General features: G+C 33.5%; 1 protein-coding gene across 3 annotated transcripts in view; it reads left to right on the forward strand.

Annotated features, from left to right (window-relative positions):
- The window catches only part of grn (GATA binding protein grain), a 141,981-nt gene extending 122,122 nt beyond the window's left edge, over positions 1-19,859 (forward strand). For all 3 annotated transcript variants that reach the window (XM_074120651.1, XM_074120652.1, XM_074120653.1), the window contains 2 exons: positions 12,246-12,566; positions 13,509-19,859. In XM_074120651.1, the coding sequence (XP_073976752.1) occupies positions 12,246-12,566; positions 13,509-13,559 (372 nt within the window). In that variant the 3' untranslated portion in view covers positions 13,560-19,859. The remainder of the gene's footprint in view (positions 1-12,245; positions 12,567-13,508) is intronic.
- Positions 19,860-20,509: the final 650 nt, after the last annotated feature.

Raw genomic sequence — 20,509 nt, forward strand, 5'->3', positions numbered from 1 at the left:
TAACCACTCCATTGCACCTTCTTTTCATTCATAAGGAGAGTAAACCCTTTTCCAACGCTAGTAACTGATCTGGATATGTGGAACAAGATGGAATCCATAGCTAGGACCGCAATCCATTTTAGTGGTTGATAAACCTGCACCTTTAATAAACCACTTTATTTAAACTTTAATATTGGCACGAAGTTAAATTTACTCGCGAGAACGCCCAATAAAGAGAAATGGTACTCTAGAGGAATGTCTAGCTTATTTTATAAAACTTGAAGTAAAAAAATTGAATAATAAAATATAATAAAAAAAATTGAAAATGAAATTATTGAAAACTAGTCGTGCCATAAATAAAGAACCCTATTATTCTTATCGATTCTGGGAGGTAGATCCCATAAATTCTATAACCCTGTTTATCTGTAGAATAAAACAAACCTTAATTCTAAAATTCTAGATAATAAAAATGCTGTCGAACATTATAACGCTCGCACTTACCACTTTCACCGCACCTCCTTGTTGAATACTGTTTATAATCAAAATATGGAGTATATTTTTCGAAAACAATTGAACCGGGAAAAGAATCAAGAAAATAACCTTCATGAAGGATTGTGAAGAAAGAACGAAATCCTGACGTATTTTGAAAAACGAAGGAGTTCTTAAGACTTTCGCACAAAGTCAATAAATCTATTTTACCAGGTTATAGAGTAACCAGGCTTAGCAAGAAACACACATCAATACGACACTAGTCGTTAAGATACTGCTCAAATTTTGCCTAATTGAGATTTCCTTGTTTGAACTGTTATAAAAAAATATTATTTCTTTCTTAAAGTGTACAAGCCGTTAAATGTAACCATTGTCTGTTAATAGTGCTTCCGGGAGTAAGGGCAAGATAGAAGAAGCTAAGAAGCAGTAACGACTCAACAAGGAATGCCTCATGCCATGAGCGATACTTTGAAGCATTAGGAGTTAATAGAAACAGCTTCGTAAAAGAGCCCTTTAGAGAGAAAACCAGATAGTGGACATTTGTCACTAATCGATACATACCTAAAGTAAATCATTGCAAGAAATATCAAGATTTTTTATTTGAAACTAAGTAAATTTTGATATTAAAATCTCACCATAGAGCAACATTTTAATTCTCTCATTGTTTAGATTTTGCATGATATTTTATTTTGTAAATTGAAATAAACAAAATAAAGTGGATACAAAGGAAAGGAACAGTCAGAGATAGCGCAATGGGAGTCTGGGAGTCCAGTTTCGAATCTCGCTGGCTTCTCTTTCGAAGCCTCTTATAGCTTATTAACCGTTTTTGTGTTGTGCGGATTTTAACATGAAAAACTCGGTGCTGAGGACGGCAGACGACTGAGAATACTGCAGGCGCCAATACCGCAGATGTTTCTGTGCAGGCAGGTTGCTGTAGCAAGATCTAGCTGTGGTTGTTTAAATTTAAAGACAACTGTACCATTGATTTGAGAGTAACAATTTTGTTTATGAAAAAGGTTTCCCAAAGGAGAAGTGCACTAGTCACTTCTAATTCGCCGTTCAGATGGCTATAAATACTGATACTGAGAGAGACACAATAAACCTCTTACGTCACTGTGTATTTGGCTTTACAGATTCTGCAAAGAAACATTACCTAAGCAAATGTTCCGAACGTAATTAAATTTGAAATAAGATAACGATGAATTCATCAAGAAAGGTACCTTGAGGTGGGTTCTTGAGGAGGAGGTCGCGAATTAGTTTATCAAACATCTGAGATGTTTAATTTCTGTGCTGGCTGTTCTGTCTGTTTCTGCCTAAAATAATAGTTCAGTAGGCTATTCTCGGCTTCTCGCAGCCTTTTTAAAGTAATTAACTCCGTTTGATAAACATTATCTTTCTACCTTAACCAGAATAAGTTATAAGTCACTTACCTATTAAGGTACTGGTGACTATAGCCATTGGATGAGTTCAAAGCACACACACACAAAAAGAAATCAATAGTTCAGTGGTCTGGAAAAACTTGCGACTCATGTACGATACATCAGTCTTAAAACTCTGAACTTGAGGATTATAGACTAATGAATTATTTCATATCCAGAAGCCAAAATTTATTGATAACAATTTTAAAAAAGGCATATTTGGTGATTTTTGCTTTGTTTAACTGCATTTTTATAGCGACATCATTGCATGACCGACAACAAAGTAATGAGACAGAAGTATCCAATTCGTGTGTACATGCGAGCTTATGTTTGTTAATGAGTCAGAGAAAAGTCTCAAAAAATAAATTGAAATAATAAATAAGGATATCAAATCATTTAATAAGGTTTCGATCGAAATCCAAGTCTGTATTAATGAATGGATTTCTCCTTCACATGAAATATATTTAACTTCTTGCTCACAATATATCGAATAAATTAAAAAGTGTTCACCATTACAACAACATGCAGACGATTCTGCGAGAGAAAAACTTTTAAAGGTATCATTAGCTAGTTTCACATAAAGAATTTTAAGCCATTTTTACGAAAATCAAAAGTGTGAATGAGAAATGTATAAGATGTTTTTAAATGTACTTTTGACATCATGTCAGAAATATTAAGAATGAAAAAAGAAAGAAAAAAAAAATACATCAGTGAATTAAAGACACGAACTGATTGACTGATAATCTTTAACTAAGGAAGAATATGACATGCAGACAGATGTGATGGAATAGGTTGTAGGCGTCTGATGCAGACAGAGACGGTATGAGAGAATGGCCCAAGTCTGGGTGGTGAGGAGACGCGTGGAATCCATTGAAAGATGAGGCGGTCAGTCCATTAGATACGCTGTTTCAACTGTTAAGTAGTCTGCGTGTTCACAGACCCTCGGTGGTTCACAATGTAGCATTATAGATGTGAAAGAGCAGTTCTTCTTTGCGGATTCACTACCTGAACTTACAGACATCCCTACAAAAGATCTGACAATTAATTAATGGAACTTGCTAAACAAACTTGTGGTTGCGAACGCCCTTACACTTTCTTTTCTTACGCAGCACTAAAAATTTCATTGATATTAAATCTGTACTTAAGATTGAACTTTAGCGAAGGGTTGATTATCCTTCGTAACCAGGGCAGTCACAAATCTCACTACATAGAAACTGTTTGACTATTTTTACTATAATTTAGAGAGGAACGTAGTCTCTCCGAACATCCTTTAAAGCAAAATTTCTAAAAAAATGTTTCAAATAAAAGAGGTTGATTATCAGAGGAAATAACAGGTTATCGGGATACCAAACTGAATATGTTTAAATAAACATTCTAGCATCCAACTAGAGCTCAAGCGCAAGTGAGCTCAATCAATGCTGCCATCAGTATCATCATGTCAATGATAGTTTCAAAACCTTCACGGCAGGCCTGTATAATTACCCACATTCAACGGAAAGAAGTATCAAATATAAAAACAGAAGAAAATCGTTTGCATGTTTGCGATCTCTCTGCATTGTAATCTGTTCGACCTATGGGCCGGTCATACTACATATTTCTGCTTAAAAAGACACCGTTTTCTAAAAAGTACTTAAAATACAATGGAAACCCTCTTTTGTGCTTTAGGTAAGGAGATAGGAGATAATCTGTTTGTGGAGGTCGTCTGCTGTGTCTGTTGAACACGTGGAACTGCTACAATTTTTACGACAAAAACCAATCCAACAATACTATAAGGATACAATGTTACACACAATAACTACAGGAAGAAGGGTGCCACAAAAAATCCGATGCGTCCCCCTCGCATCAAATTGCTGGCAGTCTTAAAGTGTTTAGTTGTTTTCACAATGGCACTCACACACCGACAATGCACAGAATGAGAGGGACATTTTTCCGCTCGGGAAAACATATCGATTTCAAGGGTAATCGATAAGCACCTAAGCAAACAGCTGCACTACTTGAAGTACTCCAGAAACTCTATTTGCGAATCAAATAACAAGGAAAGCTTAGAAGTAGCAATTTTTTTCTTTCCCTTACCATTGGCTGTAGAAGGCATTGTGATGGCGCTGATCTAGCATTTGAGTTTCACCAGTATATTGGTTTTGACAAATTGTTGGAACCAAGGGTATTAGATTAATTTGCTTTTTTAGTTCGTCAACCGCACGAAAGTGCGGGTGTTCAGTTTTGATTTTTGCTTGAAATGATTTTTAAAAAAACTTGGTATGCTCATTGCACATAAGTAGATCAAATGTTATTTGAAAGTTATTAAGGCCGTTCTACTGTCTTAGGCTATTTTGGAATTGACTCCCAACTGACCAGCTACCCAAGACTTCTGTACATCCAATGGTCTGCTCACGCCACCCATCCATTATAAATTTAGCCGTCCAGCTGACTGCCCACCATTACCTACCTAACCGCACCCTCAGTAAGCGTTTTGGAATGTCCCAATCCTCTTTGCTGATATGATGGCAGCCGGCTTATCGAAGTCTTGCAATGCGAACATTTCTGACGACATCCCTCGTGATTTGTGAAGTCCCGAGTTGTTTCTTATACGCCGTCATTTCTCTTTCCTCCATTACCATCGATCACTCGTCGATAAGACCATATACTTTACTCAGTTACTACCTCCTCTTTAAAAAGAGGTAACATCATCAGTGTCTGACATTGAAAATTACATGAATTCTTTTCCTTCTACCAAAATCCTGTCATTCGTCCTCCCTTCTAATAATCTTCCAATCTGATAACCTTCCCTGATATAAAGATAGATAAATCTTCAACGGATGAGGCCAAACCTGTGAGCACACAGGATAAACATTGAGTTGTTTAACTGCTAACTTGCCATTTCTGTTCTTTTTTTTCTTTTTAAATCTGTTCACTCAAAAAATGCTAACTAATGACAAAAAATAAGTCGTTGCAAATAAAAATCCAAATAGAGTGTTACGTAGAGTGTTGAAACAGTTTTTGAAAAAGGCAAGAAAATAGTTAATTTAAATCAATTCAGGAGTTAAAAGATTTTTTCGATTAAATAGAATGTAATTTTATTAAATTTAAAATGAGGAATCTCGTATTTAGCTAAAAATATGCGTCGAGAGTTCCCCAACAAATAATTCCTGTTTTAAAACTTTCACTCAAAGCACATAAATCTCTTATCCGAGGAGACACACTGATGTCCAGGTCTATGTGGCGCCCTCGTCTACAAATAATAATTTGTAGCTATTAAAACCACTTCCGGTGTCGGAACTTTGGCATCTTTCACCCTTCGTGTTCACTAATAAACGGCCTTCCTTTTTAAACACTACATCCTCCACTCTGTTTGCACTGCAATGGCTCAAAGGTAAACCGCTTATTTTGCCGACATTCAGCCGACTCATATTTCCCTTTTCATTGCAATCGCACACTCACATACAAATTAATGGTAGGAATAGTATTCCAAAGATTATTATTATTACCTCTTTTTTACATTATTTATTATTAAGGTTACAACTATTATCTCCGATGGTGTGTAATGAATTGTCAATTCTTCATTTTATAATTATTAGCGCACTGCGTCCCCCCCTGAGCCACATTTTGAGTTTCATGCTCAAATAAAGAAGTTTAGATTGATAACCCAAATTCGCTTAGCAAGTAAGAAAACTCCTCGCTTATTTGTAACTGGTAATTGTAATGCTTCTCTATAATTTATGTGCATAAATATGTTCAACATAACATTATGATTTGCGATGTGTAAAAGTTTATACATTTTTCAACTTGCACATAATAGTTCTTTTATTTTTGTTTTATGAGAAGAACTTTGTTTATTTGTTTTATTTTTCTGCACTGACTAAACTAGGTACCATGTTTAAATAATGATTCGTCAAACTCTTGCTGGAAGACCAAGTCTTTATAAAAGCAATAATCGCAATACAGTAATAACGTTTACTTTAATAGACTCCATTTCGCAATAAATTGTTACTGCTGAATTTTTCGACTCGTAAACTAAATCAAAAAATGTAGAGCCGCACTAACATGGCTCCCCAAACTTTCTCTTCCCAAAATTTCAAGGTTCTAACTCATATTTTCTTCAAACTTTTTTAAGAGATTTTTAAAAGATGTTAATTTTTTACAAAAATTATACATTTTATAAACTCGTATACTGTTCTGAGAAAGAACTTTTAAAGCCAACTTTTCCCTAGATCTATCCTAAAATGAATATTCTTAGAAAAAATTATTAAAATATAAGTTATAATAACTAGTGCCTCATGAAAGTAAAAAAAACCCTCCAAGATCATCAAAGCAAAAACGGAAGTCTCATTTTTGAGGAAATCTAAATTTTATGGAAAATAAATTCAGTACCTGATACTTCCGGTTTCCAGTTTTTAATAGAAAAAAAAACTTTCGTGTTCGTGTCCTCAAGCAAAATTTGAATACGAACTTTCTGCGATTTTGAATTGTTGAAGATAACACTTTATTTGTGCTCAGGGACTTCAAAACGGATAACTCAACGAAACTTACCCAGCAGAATTAAGCCTTCGGAATTAAGCCGACACCTAACTTTACATACTGTACTCCGCGTACGTTCTGGGAACATTAGATTATCATTTTATTCCGACGATTGAACAATTTCGAAGAAGTCCCAGCTGCAGTTGAATTATTTTTTTCTAAACAAAAGAAAAATAGAAATAATAGGTTACATTTTGAGTATTAGCATCCACTTGCGTTTTTTTTTTATAATACTTCTATTAAGAAACCTATTTTTACCTACAGTAAGTTTTCAAATTATGAAGGTTACCTACTAGAAAATTCCATATTTAAAATTCAAATTATTATAGTTAATTTATTACTAAAACCATCCAAATATTTTTAGAAAGTGATTTCTGAAGTATTCAACGGTTTTTAGGACTTAGTAATATTGTTAACCAATGTGATTATACTCAAATTAACGTTATGATTAAATAACAAGAATTTCCACCTGTTCACTAATACGGACGAATATATTTATTTAGGTTTTGGGTGCTAGCCTACGCATGTGCGTGAGACTGTGTATAAAATTGTCTAATTTCCGCAAAGAACTTCCAATTAGTATATAGCACCGTGCAGAGTGAGGGAAGTTCACCTGCTCTGCATTGAAAGCTATCATTACGGGCCAATGAGATCACAGAGTTAGATGTGCCAGACGCCCGCTCACAAACTCATCTTCTCAATCTTCAAGAAACACCTGGTCACTTACCCAACGAATAAAATACAAAGCTCAAAAAACGTGTCACTCAGAATTAAGGGTGATATGAAATTCTGCTAGACTAAAAAATTATTGAACAAATAGCGTACCAGTTAGCGAATCTGGTAATGAACTACTTTTCCAGATCGCTAATAATTCTATCTGATTTTTTGTTTATTTATTTTTATTTGTTACTTAGATTGCGTAAACAATTAGGGCCAAAGGAGAAGGGTGGACAGTGATTGTTCTCTAGTTAAAGAAAACCTGTCCATCGTCGAGCAGTGAGCTGTAAGTACAGGTTTCTAGCCAGAGAACGCGAAACTTATGAGATAATACCTCAGTAACGAAAATTTGCTATAATAGCAACCTCTCGCCTTAATAATAATTATAAGAATCTACAATAAATCAAAAGAAATAGCCGGGAACCTTTAAAACTCGTACAGGTGGTTAACGATTTTTTTTAAAAAAAGAAGAGAATCGTATGTTTAGTTATTTCATTAATAAACATATGGACTCGATAAAAAGGCCTATAATAATTATGTAACTGAAAATATTTTGTTGTTGTTCCGGCTTCATATAATGACAACCAAACTGGCTGTTCATTCAAGATTTAACAGCATCAACTATGTACAAAAAACAAAAAAATATATATAGGTATATATAATAACGCATTTACTAACAAAATTAACAAGCCAATTAGAAATAATTAATTATTAATCGAATTTGCATAACTCCCATGGAAATTTAAGCTCACTGGCCACTTAATTGATTTGTTTTTTTTAGAGAAGAATGCGAAGCTAAACAGGGGCATCAATCTAAAATCCATTAGGGAACAAGAAAACAACTAGTACAAATAATTCATTAAAAAAAAAAAAAAAAAGACTATTTCTCACGTTTATTAAAATAATGAACTTGAGATCGCAAAAAAATAAAATAAAATGAAATATGGGTAAAAATATTGGAAATTATTCTCTGCCCTGACAACTTAGACGCGACAAACGTTATTCTATCTGGATTGGGAATGATAACTGTTGGCGTAGTTAACGCCTAGAAGTCAGTCTCATTGTCACTTGAAACAATCAAAATCTAACGGTCTCAGAAGTGAAGGCCTACTTTAAGTAATCCAAAAATTTTACGCTAGCATTTTAAGTCTCATCAGTCGAAGTATTTACTCTATTCTAGTAATTCTATTCATTAATAAACAACCTTTTACATTGTCCATCAGAATGCTGTTGTTACCCTTTTTCAAAATGTTATACTAATCTTATACTGGTAGATCTCAAAACACGTCAGTAAGCAAGTTGATACGGAAGGACCGAACAATGAAATACGCTCATATTGTTCAATAGGAAAACAGAAGAACTAAAAAATTGAAATCAAAATGACAATTCAATTATTTACAGTATAAAAAATATTTATATTAAAAGGCAATGATTTTATAAAGTGAAAATGATTCTTGTCGAAGTACAATTACGAAAATGCGACTTTTCTGGAAAACGCAGATAAATATAGTTTCAATTTAAAAGAACACTTTTATATTACAACTTTTTTCCAAGTAAAAAATGATATTAGATGGAGTTTTGGAAATCGTTTAATTGATTTAGTTCTCATAGTAATGTAACGGAAGTATCAGAACAATGCGATAACAGTTTCCTATGGAGTTTTCCTTTCAAGACTATTTTTGAAGAGAGGAAACAGAAAGTAATAAGATTCAGGATCGACTCCTAGCGAGTCTTGAAACCAGAGAAAGGGAGGAGAGGAGGTGGAGGAATTGTGTGAAGAGAAGATTAATGGTGGACCAAGGTTTTGGCCTTCTTTGTTTTGACGTAACGAGAGAAGAAAACCTTCGACACACACCAGGGCACACGCTACGCTAATGGGCACTGATTGACTGACTGGCCCATTGTCTGCTCCAATCACGCTCCTTCTCTCCTCAATACATCCTTCCCTCTCTTTCTACTCACAAGTACACAAAAGAGTTCAAAGATCAAACTTATTGTTTAAGAAAAGAAAAAGATCTTTCTTTTCTATCTCTCCCAACAAAATAATAATAAACAAAATATAAAAAATAAAAATTCAGTACAGAGTACGCGTGAATAGTGCATAGCATGAAACCCACCTTCTACCTAACTCCTTTCCAGAGGATATGCGCTGAACATTTTCACAAATTTAGCAGTAGCAAAGGGAAATTGAGGTGGATATCATGGTGGCAACAGGGCAAGGGAAATGAATATCTTAATGCAGCCAGAATCCTCCTGCTGGATACGCGACCCCTTTCTTACTCTAGGAAGCTCTCAGAAAAGGAGTGAAATCAACCGAGTTTAAAAACTCTGGAGTAACTCATTTCACTGAATTCCAGTAACACTTTCTTAATATTAAATTATGTAAAGTAACCCGTAAATGTTCCAAATGGGCACTTTGTAGAGAAGCTGAATATGGCAGCACTTCTGAGAACCGCAAAAGAAAGAACTTTCTGGGAGAATATTTCAAATAAAAGTGATAAACAGAAAAAAACACTCGAATTTTCGATGGACTTCTTGGTTCCCTAATTCTTGGAGCTGTCTTGCTTAGAGGCTCCATCCTCTTCCAAACTGATCCCAAAACACTCCCTAAGTCTCTATGAACAAACTTCCAAAACTCTTTTAAGTGTCACATCGAAGGCTTGGAGGTGAAGTTTAAGTTCAGTCTCCAAGATATTCCTATTTACCTTATCATGTACTCAATACTTCTTCAACCTTGGACGCAAACAACCCAAAGTATTTCAGGAATAATCTTTGTTTATCAGGAATTTACAAAAAAGAGCAGAGTCTATTCATGGCGGTTCTCTTGACAATGTTTTACTTACTGCTTCTTCTTCAATACTTTTCCGAATATATTTTGTTGATCTTGGCCGAAATTATTTCATACAGATTGTTCGAGAGCATCTGTTTTATCCTCAGTTCACTTAATTTGCCAGCTAATTAGAAAAATCTTCTATTGAGTTAGTGAGATATAATTTGAAGTTTCATACCGATTGCTGTTTATACCTAATAACAATTCTGGCCGCCCAAAGATAAATAATCACAGTGAATATTTAAGTAATGGCGGTACAAAAAATCAATGAATATTGCAGGGAATGATTAGTTTTGTAGGAGAATATCTAGAGAAGTTCTTTCTTTACTATTTTAAAATGAAAACGGAGCCGCATTTATTGAAATCATTTTCTGACTTTTAAATGAGACTGGAATGTGATATGTGTATTTTAATTTAGTATATTTCATGTGTAAGAGGCATTCAGAATAACTACAACGCGTACTATCAAACCAGCAGCTACCTTTGGTTTCTAGAAGACAAGACTTATAATCTTCTGTAACAACAGTCAAAAGACATGTCGTTTTGTATATATCGCGCGTCCGTACCAAGGGAGAAGAAGTTGCTATGGTGATATGGTGCGCGTACGAGAGTCCTGTGTGTGGGCAGCCTCCCCCCTTCCCCCGGCTCCTTTCTAGAAGTGGTGTGTGTCATTTCCCCTTTAGAACACATCCATCATGCACATTAGTCAAACCACACCTTTAGGAGAGTGTTTACTTTAATTTTTTCTTTTGTACTTTTTTATTTTCTATCTTCCTCGTCTTCTTCTGCTCAACTCCAATTCTTCAAGCTCCACAGCGTAGGGGGTCTCAGCTTGTTACATTTATCCCTTTCATTCTTTTCTTTTATTTAATTTATGAATATATATGTAATGTTTTATATGAAATAGCTTCTGAGATTACTTAGGAAACAGCGGAAGTGTTAGCGTATTTTCCGCCTCAGATACTAAACAGCACCTTAAAAATAGTTACAAGAACTAAAAATTCTGGTAATTGATATTAGGATTGTTTCTACTCCAAATTACAAAAGATTTATTTCAATTTTCCCCCTGGTTTTCAATAATGATGAACACATAGGAAGAACCTGAATGTTGAAAAGACCAAGTACGAAGAGAGTGGCTACTCGTAAAGGTTGCAATAATCGCTCCTCAAGAGGCACTCAAAAGAAATTGCGGCGCCGAGCGTTTAGAAGAAGTATTGTGGTACTGGGTTCGATTTTCCCGTCCCGTTAATGCTTAATTTGAGAAATGGAATGTAAAGCGCGTTTCCTAGTCTCTTGCATCCAAGTCCCCTAATTTAGTAGTTGGACGTAAAGCCCGCCTGATAAAATAGGCATTGCTTTACATTTACTTGTACTGCCACCTCGTTCAGCGAGAGAGCTTAGCAGAGTGCAGAGGATCACATGCGTTCTGAATGCAAGTTATAATAATAAACTTAACATCAAGAACTTTACCATATTTCCTCACAACTCAAAAACCTTAATACCGAAATGGCGAAGTAAAAATTATATAAAAACTGAAATTCACAAACGCCTTTCAAATGAGATCAATTTTTGAAGCTAGCAACTAATGATTTCAAGGAGCTACTCTACTTTTATACCAATTTTTATAAGGAAGATCCATGAATTCACAATATATTTAGAATGAAGATATATTCTAAAGAATATCTTTAAATCCGTGAAAACTTAGTATTGAGCTCGTAAATTCGATTTCCATTGAAGAAATTTCCCGCTTGTTATGTAGAGTTGAAAAGAAAAATAATTAAAGTTCTTAATTATCTTAAGTACGCTTCCAAATCTAGGAGGCACAGTTTGTTGTATTTTTAAAAACAAACCTATTACTCGATTATAGTATTCAAATTTGAGTGATATAAAACTTTTATGGATTAATATTTCTCAGTTATGATAATGCTCCATTATAACCACTACTACGATCCAATAAACGAAATTTGGATAACGTAATGAGATTGTAATTAAGAAAATTTTCCCTAGTTATTCCATTCTTGTACATAATTATTATTTCCAATATTTATAGCGCTGAATAGAACATTGTAAATAGTGGAAGTATTTACATTGTAGATAGGGATCTCTGCTTTGCTGTTTTTTCTCAATGTAAATATAATGAAGAAAGCGTAACTGGTGATCATGATGTAATATTTGTTCATTTTCTTTCTTAAAACACTTTTGATGACATCACCTACATACTTCACTAACAATACAAAACAGAAAAAGTATGGTGAACAATAAAATAATTATTTTTCTCTATTTTTCCATTATTGCAGGTAAACCGCCCGCTGACAATGAAAAAAGAAGGAATTCAAACGCGAAACCGTAAATTAAGTTCCAAGTCAAAGAAAAAGAAAGGATCAGGCGGAGTTGTTGGCCCGGGAGGCGGCCCGCCAGGATGTCTCTCGTTGTCCGGCGTTATGTCTGACATGATGAAGCCGCTGGAAGGAATGTCGGCGGCTAAAAGTGGTTTCCAGCAAGGACCGCTAGGTGTACATACGCATCATGTCAGCCATCATTGGTATCAATCGCCCGCCCAATACCATCAACACAGTATGCACTCAGTGATATCCCTGCCACATACCTCCTCACATATGGTAAGTGTTTCCACATTTTTATAATATCTGCATTATTATTAGCTTGATAAAATTTAAGCCACCAAGAACTTTATAAAAAGAAGTTGATTGTCGCCATCCACTTGGCAGCTTTTAGGGGACATCAATGGGTAGGAATTGCCCGCCTCAGATAAGGAGGCCAAGAATATTGCCAAACCCACTTCGCTCTAGAGCATTGTTGAGAACATCGGATGGACCTTACAATACTGGATAAGATTGTTGATTTGATCCGTCATAGCAAGGTGTAATTGCTTTACAAACTTGACAAACAAAATTGCATGACTAACTTTGGTTTTGAGCGAAGGCCATCAAAGCCACTTCAAAAAAGATATTTTATCTTTTCAGATATTTATTTTTACATTGTTTTCTCATTTAAAAAAAATTAGATCAAATTTTGCGGGCATGATATTATAGACCTTTTGAGTGTGCACTTAATTGCAATCGCACTCACCTTTAAAAAAAAAATTTACCATTTGTGAAAATAGAATACTATATAAACCAAATCCATTGAGACAATAGATCCAATTCGTCTCTTAATTGTACTGAATCGTGTACGTTAGTTTTTGAGGCGTCGGTGTGCTACAGTTATAACCATGTACCTGGACAATAGGCATTAAAAGTCTTCCAATGACGACATGTGGTGTCAGTTTACAAAAAATGGCCCTTTCTTGCAGATGCCTTTGCAATAATTCAAGAGTTAAGCATCGCCATTAAAATGATGGAAGCCTCATTTCGGAATTTCAAAAATCACAAGAGAGCTGACAAACTAATTCCGAAATTTCAAATATCAGTTTCGCAGAAAAAGTTGCATAAAATCTTTCATTTGAAATGAAATTCATTCAAAGCCCGCCTGTTAATAAATATTACAATAATGGTAAACAAAATTCAATAGTAAAAAATTTAAATTTGTTTATTTCTTTACAGGCGACAACATGGCGTGCCGACTATGGCTGGCCGGACAAATATAATAAATAGACTGAAAAAATAAAATAAAAAATTCAGTTATTTAAGAAAATATTTTATTCAAAAAAATCAAAAAACGAGGAAAAGAAAAACTTAGACGCCAAATCTTTGGGGGAAAAGAATCAAATCTATGCTTTTCTCTCCTCCATTCAAATAAATCAAATGATTTGAATGAAGAATCGTTTATTTATTTCGAAGTAAAAGTAATTCATTCATAAAAGTGAATATTACGAAAGGAAAAGAATAAAATTCATCCCTTAAAATATACATAAATAAAATCAGGGTGTAGATTTATTATATTGTTTAATAATAATAATAAAAAAAAACATAAGTAAAGAAAATTACATTTTTTCACTGTCCCTGATTCGAACCTCTGCCCCAAGAATGGTGTACTATGGATGTTTTTTATTATATATATATTTTTTTTGTCTAATCACAGAAAAAAAGAAATAAAATTGTCACACAAAAAATGGGGAAATAATTCTTTAAATATTCTATATAAAAAACTATCGTATGTTTCTCGCTAATTACTTCTATTCTATTTCTGTGAATAAATAATGGGAAAGTATGTAAATTATTATAATATTCTATTTATGTAGGTTCCTCGGCCACCTCATACAATGAGGGACTCAAAAGTATGTACAGAATAGGGTAGTGTTGAGAAAGTCGATTTATTGTGAAGGAATTTCTTTCGGGAGCTGTGATTTTATTTTTTATTTCTCTTAGTGGAAGTGTTGCAACGTCATATGTTCGAACTGAAGTATTCACCGGAATTACATTTGGGGATATTAATCCGCACTACAATAGATTCCAAGAGACTGGCCATACATCATCGTGTCCTAAAGGATATGTTGTGCACCCGGCGAATTAGAGCGCTAATAAGACAGTCATGTCTGTTTGACTAGACTGGAGTAAGAATTCTTGGACAATTACGATTGTGTCGAGTTTTCTTTCCCGGCGAGCCAAACCCAAAGGCCAACTGGCTTCAGCTGCACAAGGCTTCACTCTGCCTCCATATTACTGCTGAATGTTCTCAGAGACTGGTGGTATTCTCCTCTTCCTAGAATTTTCTAGTCAGGATGCTGTGTGGGTATCCGAAGACTTCTTTAAAGCATTTATTTTCGTGTATGAGCTCGGTGGATTTTGCCAGTAGACCAAATTGGCTCATTGGACCTCATTCGCTGATAGCAAGAGCTGAATCTTAATGGATATCTCTGAAAGCCAAGGTTTGCTCCTATTGCAGAAACCGCAACAATTATGGGCTCATTCTACACCCTATTATAGAGTTTGTGAGATTGTTTGGTTTGTAAGGTTCCATATCTTCACTTCGTATTAATTAGCTGACGGTTGACAAGGTTAGGCAGTTTCCCCCTGTTGTTCAATGAATTCGCACAGCTGTGAATCTTTGGAGATACCAGTCTAGGTATTCTTATTGTTTGTTCTGATTTCTTTGTTGTTGCTGCAGTGGGTCCAAAAAATGCATTGGCGGAGAGCTTTGTTCGTCCTCACGAATAATAATGTTAACATTATACAGATAGTGAATGCGTTCATTCACCGCAGTAGTATTCCTTCCTTTTCAATGAGGCAACCATCCAATCTGCGGCAGTCTGCTCTAGAAGCCTTCGTTGGTCTAGTCTCTTTTGCAGCCGTTTTCTAACCACTTGTAAAAAGTCTTGCACCTTTTTTGGTCCCGCTGATCCACCTTAGCCTTAAAGCAGCTTTTCTGGCTGTCTTACTCTCTTTTTCATTCCTTGAATTTGAGAATGATTCTTTAACCTAGAGTTTATAATTTTAATCGATTTCCCCCAGCAACAGTAGCCACATTTCTCAAATCCTGAACGCTTTCCAACAATTTCAGTATCTACTTTGAGAATGGCAAATTACTCATTTAGTAACAATGAAAAAATTAGATAAAACGGTAAAAAACAATTTGTTTCAGATAAGTTCCGACCGCTCTAGATAAAATCATATAAAGCTCACCTTGATTGTTTGTACCAGAACTCACGTACATTTTTTTATTTTACTAAAACTTTTAGGAATTGAAAAAGTTCCTGAAAACGAGACTTCACCGGTGGAAATTCAATTTCGAATAAATAATAACATTAGAAAGTAGAAAATGAGTAACAAAAGGCAAAAATTACATGAACTATTTTTTGGGATAATCAAATTAAAATAAGAAATATATTCAAAATCCCTCTGTTTTTACTTGTAAATAGTTCCTAACGTAAAATTAGCTTTTTAATTTTAAGTAATAAAAAACAAATCTACTAATAAAAAGTTCAAAAGAAAACTAAATTTTTTTCCCCAAAAAAGAGGAGGCCTGAGGCGAACCTACTTGTGGTTATTTTGTGTTCCTATAAATAATTTTGTTAGAAAGTTTTTTGTTTAAGACTATTTTTCAATGAGATTCGTGTAATAAAGCACAAAAATAAAAAGTACTGTAAATAGCAATTAAGATTTTACCACGCACGTTTTATTTTATTATTTTTAATTTTTATTTTTGTTGAAACCAAGCTATTAAAAGCAAAATGAAAAATATTAATGAGTACAAATACTATTTATCAAGCTGAAATTTTTCATAAAATAAAAACAAAAAATCTCAACCAATTATGTACTATAATTTCACTAGAGTAGAAGATGCAGCTTTCCATATTTACTGATTTTTCTTTTAAATTAATTTTTAAGTGTGGTCATTTAGAGAATACACAATAAATTTGTCCAACAACTCTTATCGCTGGAATCATGGGTCTGCACAGGAGAATGCTCACAAAAAAATAATAAAATAACATCTAAATATAAATAGAATTAAATAAAATTGAAAAAATAATCTCATTACACGAATTTAAAATTTATTTTTTAAACATCGCCCTTAATTTTGTCATCGTAACCAACTGACGGCGAAAAGCTCAGCTTAGCAATTTTGAAGATGTCCTAAACGAGGAAGATCTGGCAGACATGTTGCACCATCATTTTGCGTATTTATTTATTATTAATTGAGTGAAAAAAAACAGCCTCAGTGTAGTCAGGAGTCACTTCTTTAAATAAATGCAGTAATTAGGAATAATTGGGCACCGTTTGCAAAAAAAAAGAACCCACGGGAATTTTCACCGTCCAGTTACAGAGTGTGTGAAGTATAATCATGCCCAAGGTTTTGATAAGCGTTATACCCATATTATTAGAATATTAAATTAATAACCTCTTCACAATCTTTAAAATCAATGAGCACCCCTAAAAAACTGTAATCATGATGTTCATTATAGAAGATGCTTTCTTAAACTTTCGAAGATGAAGTTTCGGCTTGCAACGACTGCCGTAGATCAGGTAATTGCTGCAGGTCCCTTTGCGTCACCACGTCAACATTAGCTTGTTTTTTTCGAGATAAACGACAACAATGACTGATTTTACTGTCACTGTAAAAATATGACCATTAAACTTCATCAATTTTTTATATGAATCTAATCATCTTAATTGTTCTGAAGAAAACTTATAACAGTTGGAATTTTACAGTTCGTGGGATTAGCACTCATTTCAAATAAATCACCAAATAGGATTCATAATGCTAATTCGCATCTTTACTTACTCTGGAGGTAAAACCAAAAAAGACTTCACTTTAAAAATGTGCCTCTTTCAAAGCAACTAACCAAATCCGTCCATCTTCCAACTATTTCAATAGATTCATAAACGTATGAGAAGAGTTGTTGCCGCATGACTGCCTAGAGAGAAAACCGCTTACTCGTAATTGCTAATTATGACTCGTCATCATATCTTAAGCGGACTGCTGTTCACAGTAGCAAACTAGTTGTGCAGTTCCAAATAATCTCTTTATGCACTACCATGTTTTGAAGGCATATAAATTACAAGAAAATAAGACACTTTTTGATAGAATGTATCACAATAATTTATAGAACTGGTGGCCGCTTATGCACGGCATTCTATTGTAAACAATATCTATAAAATGACTGCATCTTAAATGATAAGACAAATTATAGTACATAATAATTGCTTGAAATAAATGCAAAACAAATTATTCTTGTTCTTATTAAGAGATTATCATTATACCAATAGAAAATCTGGACCTGGAACATTCACCATTATACATGTATAATATTTATTTTATAGAAAGCCATTTTAAGAAATGTTTTGAGTTTTTCGAATACAAGAAGAATGGAAGGATAAATTTAAAATTAATTATTGCCTCTATGATCTTATCGAATTTTGTATATAGATTGTACAAAAAAAAAATATATAAATGAATTTTTAAAAAAGTTTAATACAAAAAGGACAATTTTTGTTTTGTTTTTTTTTTACATCTGAGGCGAAAAATTTGTGCAATTCAATTTATTTATAAACCGTATAAATAATAATAATGAAAATAAAATAAAGAAAATAGTAATAATAAATAATAATAATTGTATTCCATTGTTCTTAGAGTGTACCTACTTAAAGTTATTAATTACAAAAAAAAAATTAAAACAGAAAAAAAACATTATTTATTGTTTATTTTATTCAGTTTTCTTTTCCACTACTGCAATACTTCTACCATTCTCTCGAGTTGATTGCAATAAAATAAACTTTCAGAATGTATAAAATAATGTATCCAATTTTTTATTTTTCGAATCAAAATAAACAGCCTAATTTGGTAAAAGGGTTTTTTAAAGTTTTATATTGAAAATTTCAAATTTTGGACTCACATTAATTAAAGACTTCATTAATAATAACAAAGAAGCCGATTTGAAAAACATCTTGTTAAATATTAATTATTCCATATTCTTAATCAAGAGCGAAGAAACTTTTGAAATAATTGCAGCTGCTAAGATAATTCTTTGCTAAAGTCAGACTAAGGAAACACAGATTATTTGTTAGTCAACCAATGTTATTGTTATTTCAGAGAACTGAATTTAAAAATTAATACTTTTGAGTAAGTTTAGTTAATTTCACTGTACATTCAGCAAAACAAAAAACCAGCACCGACCCCCCAATAAAATGATACAAATTATAGAAAGTGACTTGTTTCTCAAGAGCAACACAAAATGAAAAGTGACATCGTAAGATTCAAAACTCTCCAGGCTCATAATTGCTTGTCAAATAACGTTTTGCTGTAGAAAATAATTACATTCACATAGACGGACAGCTCGAGTAGTTATTGAGCGTCAGCAGAGGAGCGTAATTTCGTCGTGAAGAAGTGCAGTTTCAATGCTCACACTGACTCTGCTCGGGCTGTTGACCGCTCAGTCGCAATTGGCAGTTCCACATTTCTTCATTCCTTTGACCACAACAAGAGCAAACATCATCGTGCAAACAAACATTTATACTGAGAGAAAGCGAAAGACAGGTCACTTCCTAATTTGAGTTATCGGAAATGAGGGCCGGGGCTGATCTGAGAAATAACAAGACTTCTCTTGGCTTATTCTTACATATATTGTTAATCCAAATCGTGCAGACTGATACTGAATGAGAAGTCCATTGTTAGATCTTCAAGAACACAGACAGCTTCATTATATCTTCATTTACTCACCTATATCCCTGAACCTCGATGAAGAGAGAACATCATACCTCACAGATTGAAAGCGGTCCTTGAACTATGAAAAAATCTTACAAACAAACTTACTTAGATCGGTAACTTCTGACTTCTCCCCACTAGCAACTCCGAGGCTTGGTCAGCCTTTGGCTCGTAGTGATTAGAAAATTGTTCAAGATTACTTTTCTTAATAAAAAAAAAGTACAAATAGTTCTCTTTAATAAGTAATTAAACTGCCATTCAATGCAGTCTAGCCTCCAGCAAGGTTTTAGTCAGAAGCAGTGTCGCAGTGTCCGATTTCAGTGAACAGGATTTTCTCTCTCTATTCTTATACCTAAAGAAAAATACCGGGAAAAGCAGCTAGTGGAAAAGAAAATTAACATAAAATTGATATCTATATTTCAATGGCCAATAAAAAACACGCTGTATGAGAAAGGACCAAAACTATGGTTTTTACAACTTAAAATAAAAAAATATTTTTCCGACAAAATGTCTATATTTCAGTGATTAAGAAAGAAAAAGAAAAAACTGATTAAGTTGTAAATGTTATTTGTTAAATATATATAAATTATATATAAATATTAAAAAATTAAGTAATAATTTAATTGTCATGTGATTTTCATTTCCGTTGTATTAAAATGTTATAAAAAATAAACTTGTAAAAAAAAATGGGAGTGAGTTGAATAATGTTGATTTTATTTGAAAAAATGATTAAATTAAAACAACAAGGAAAAAAAAAACAAAAAAATTAATAATAATAAATGTGCAAAGACGTTGTGTAATCGTGGCATTTTCCTTTACTCACCCCATCCAAATTCCTTCAAATTTCCCACGCTGAGGACCAGCCTAAAGTGGTTAATGAGTTGAGATGGTCAGTTTTAATCAAGGAGATTGATGCAAAGTAGGTACAACTACCAAATTTAATAATTTAATAGGTTTTTTAACAAAATTCTGTAAAGAATTAAAATAGAACACGACAATAATTACAAATTTATTTGATTAATAAGACAGAAGTGAAGGTTGAAGGAGAGTTATGTTGTTTAACTTTGGGGGACTTTGATGAGTAGAATAAGGCGCCTTGCAAAGGAAAAGAAACGACATTTAAGATAATAGCAATAGCTATCAAGAATCCGCAGCTAACTTTCAAATCTGAGACCACTAGCATACAATTAGAAAATTTAGAGTTATCAATTTTTCATGAGTGCATTATGAATGCATTTATTTGGAAAGCGAGAGGAAAATAAATGACTATTGAAGAATTGTGGCCGAAACCTCATCAAGGAAAGCGATGATGAATTTATTTATCTAAAAAGAAAAGTGAAAACCCTAATTATTTTTGTTAAGCCTTTTTTGGACACGAAAAGTATTTAAATAAAAGTTAAAATAAACTATTTGTCAGTTCGAAAATTTAGAAATCATCAGCCAAACTAAGAAAGTCCACCGT

The sequence above is a fragment of the Rhodnius prolixus genome, unplaced genomic scaffold (assembly GCF_049639745.1).
Source record: "Rhodnius prolixus isolate KJV_2025 unplaced genomic scaffold, Rpr scaffold_2, whole genome shotgun sequence".
NCBI lineage: Eukaryota > Metazoa > Arthropoda > Insecta > Hemiptera > Reduviidae > Rhodnius > Rhodnius prolixus.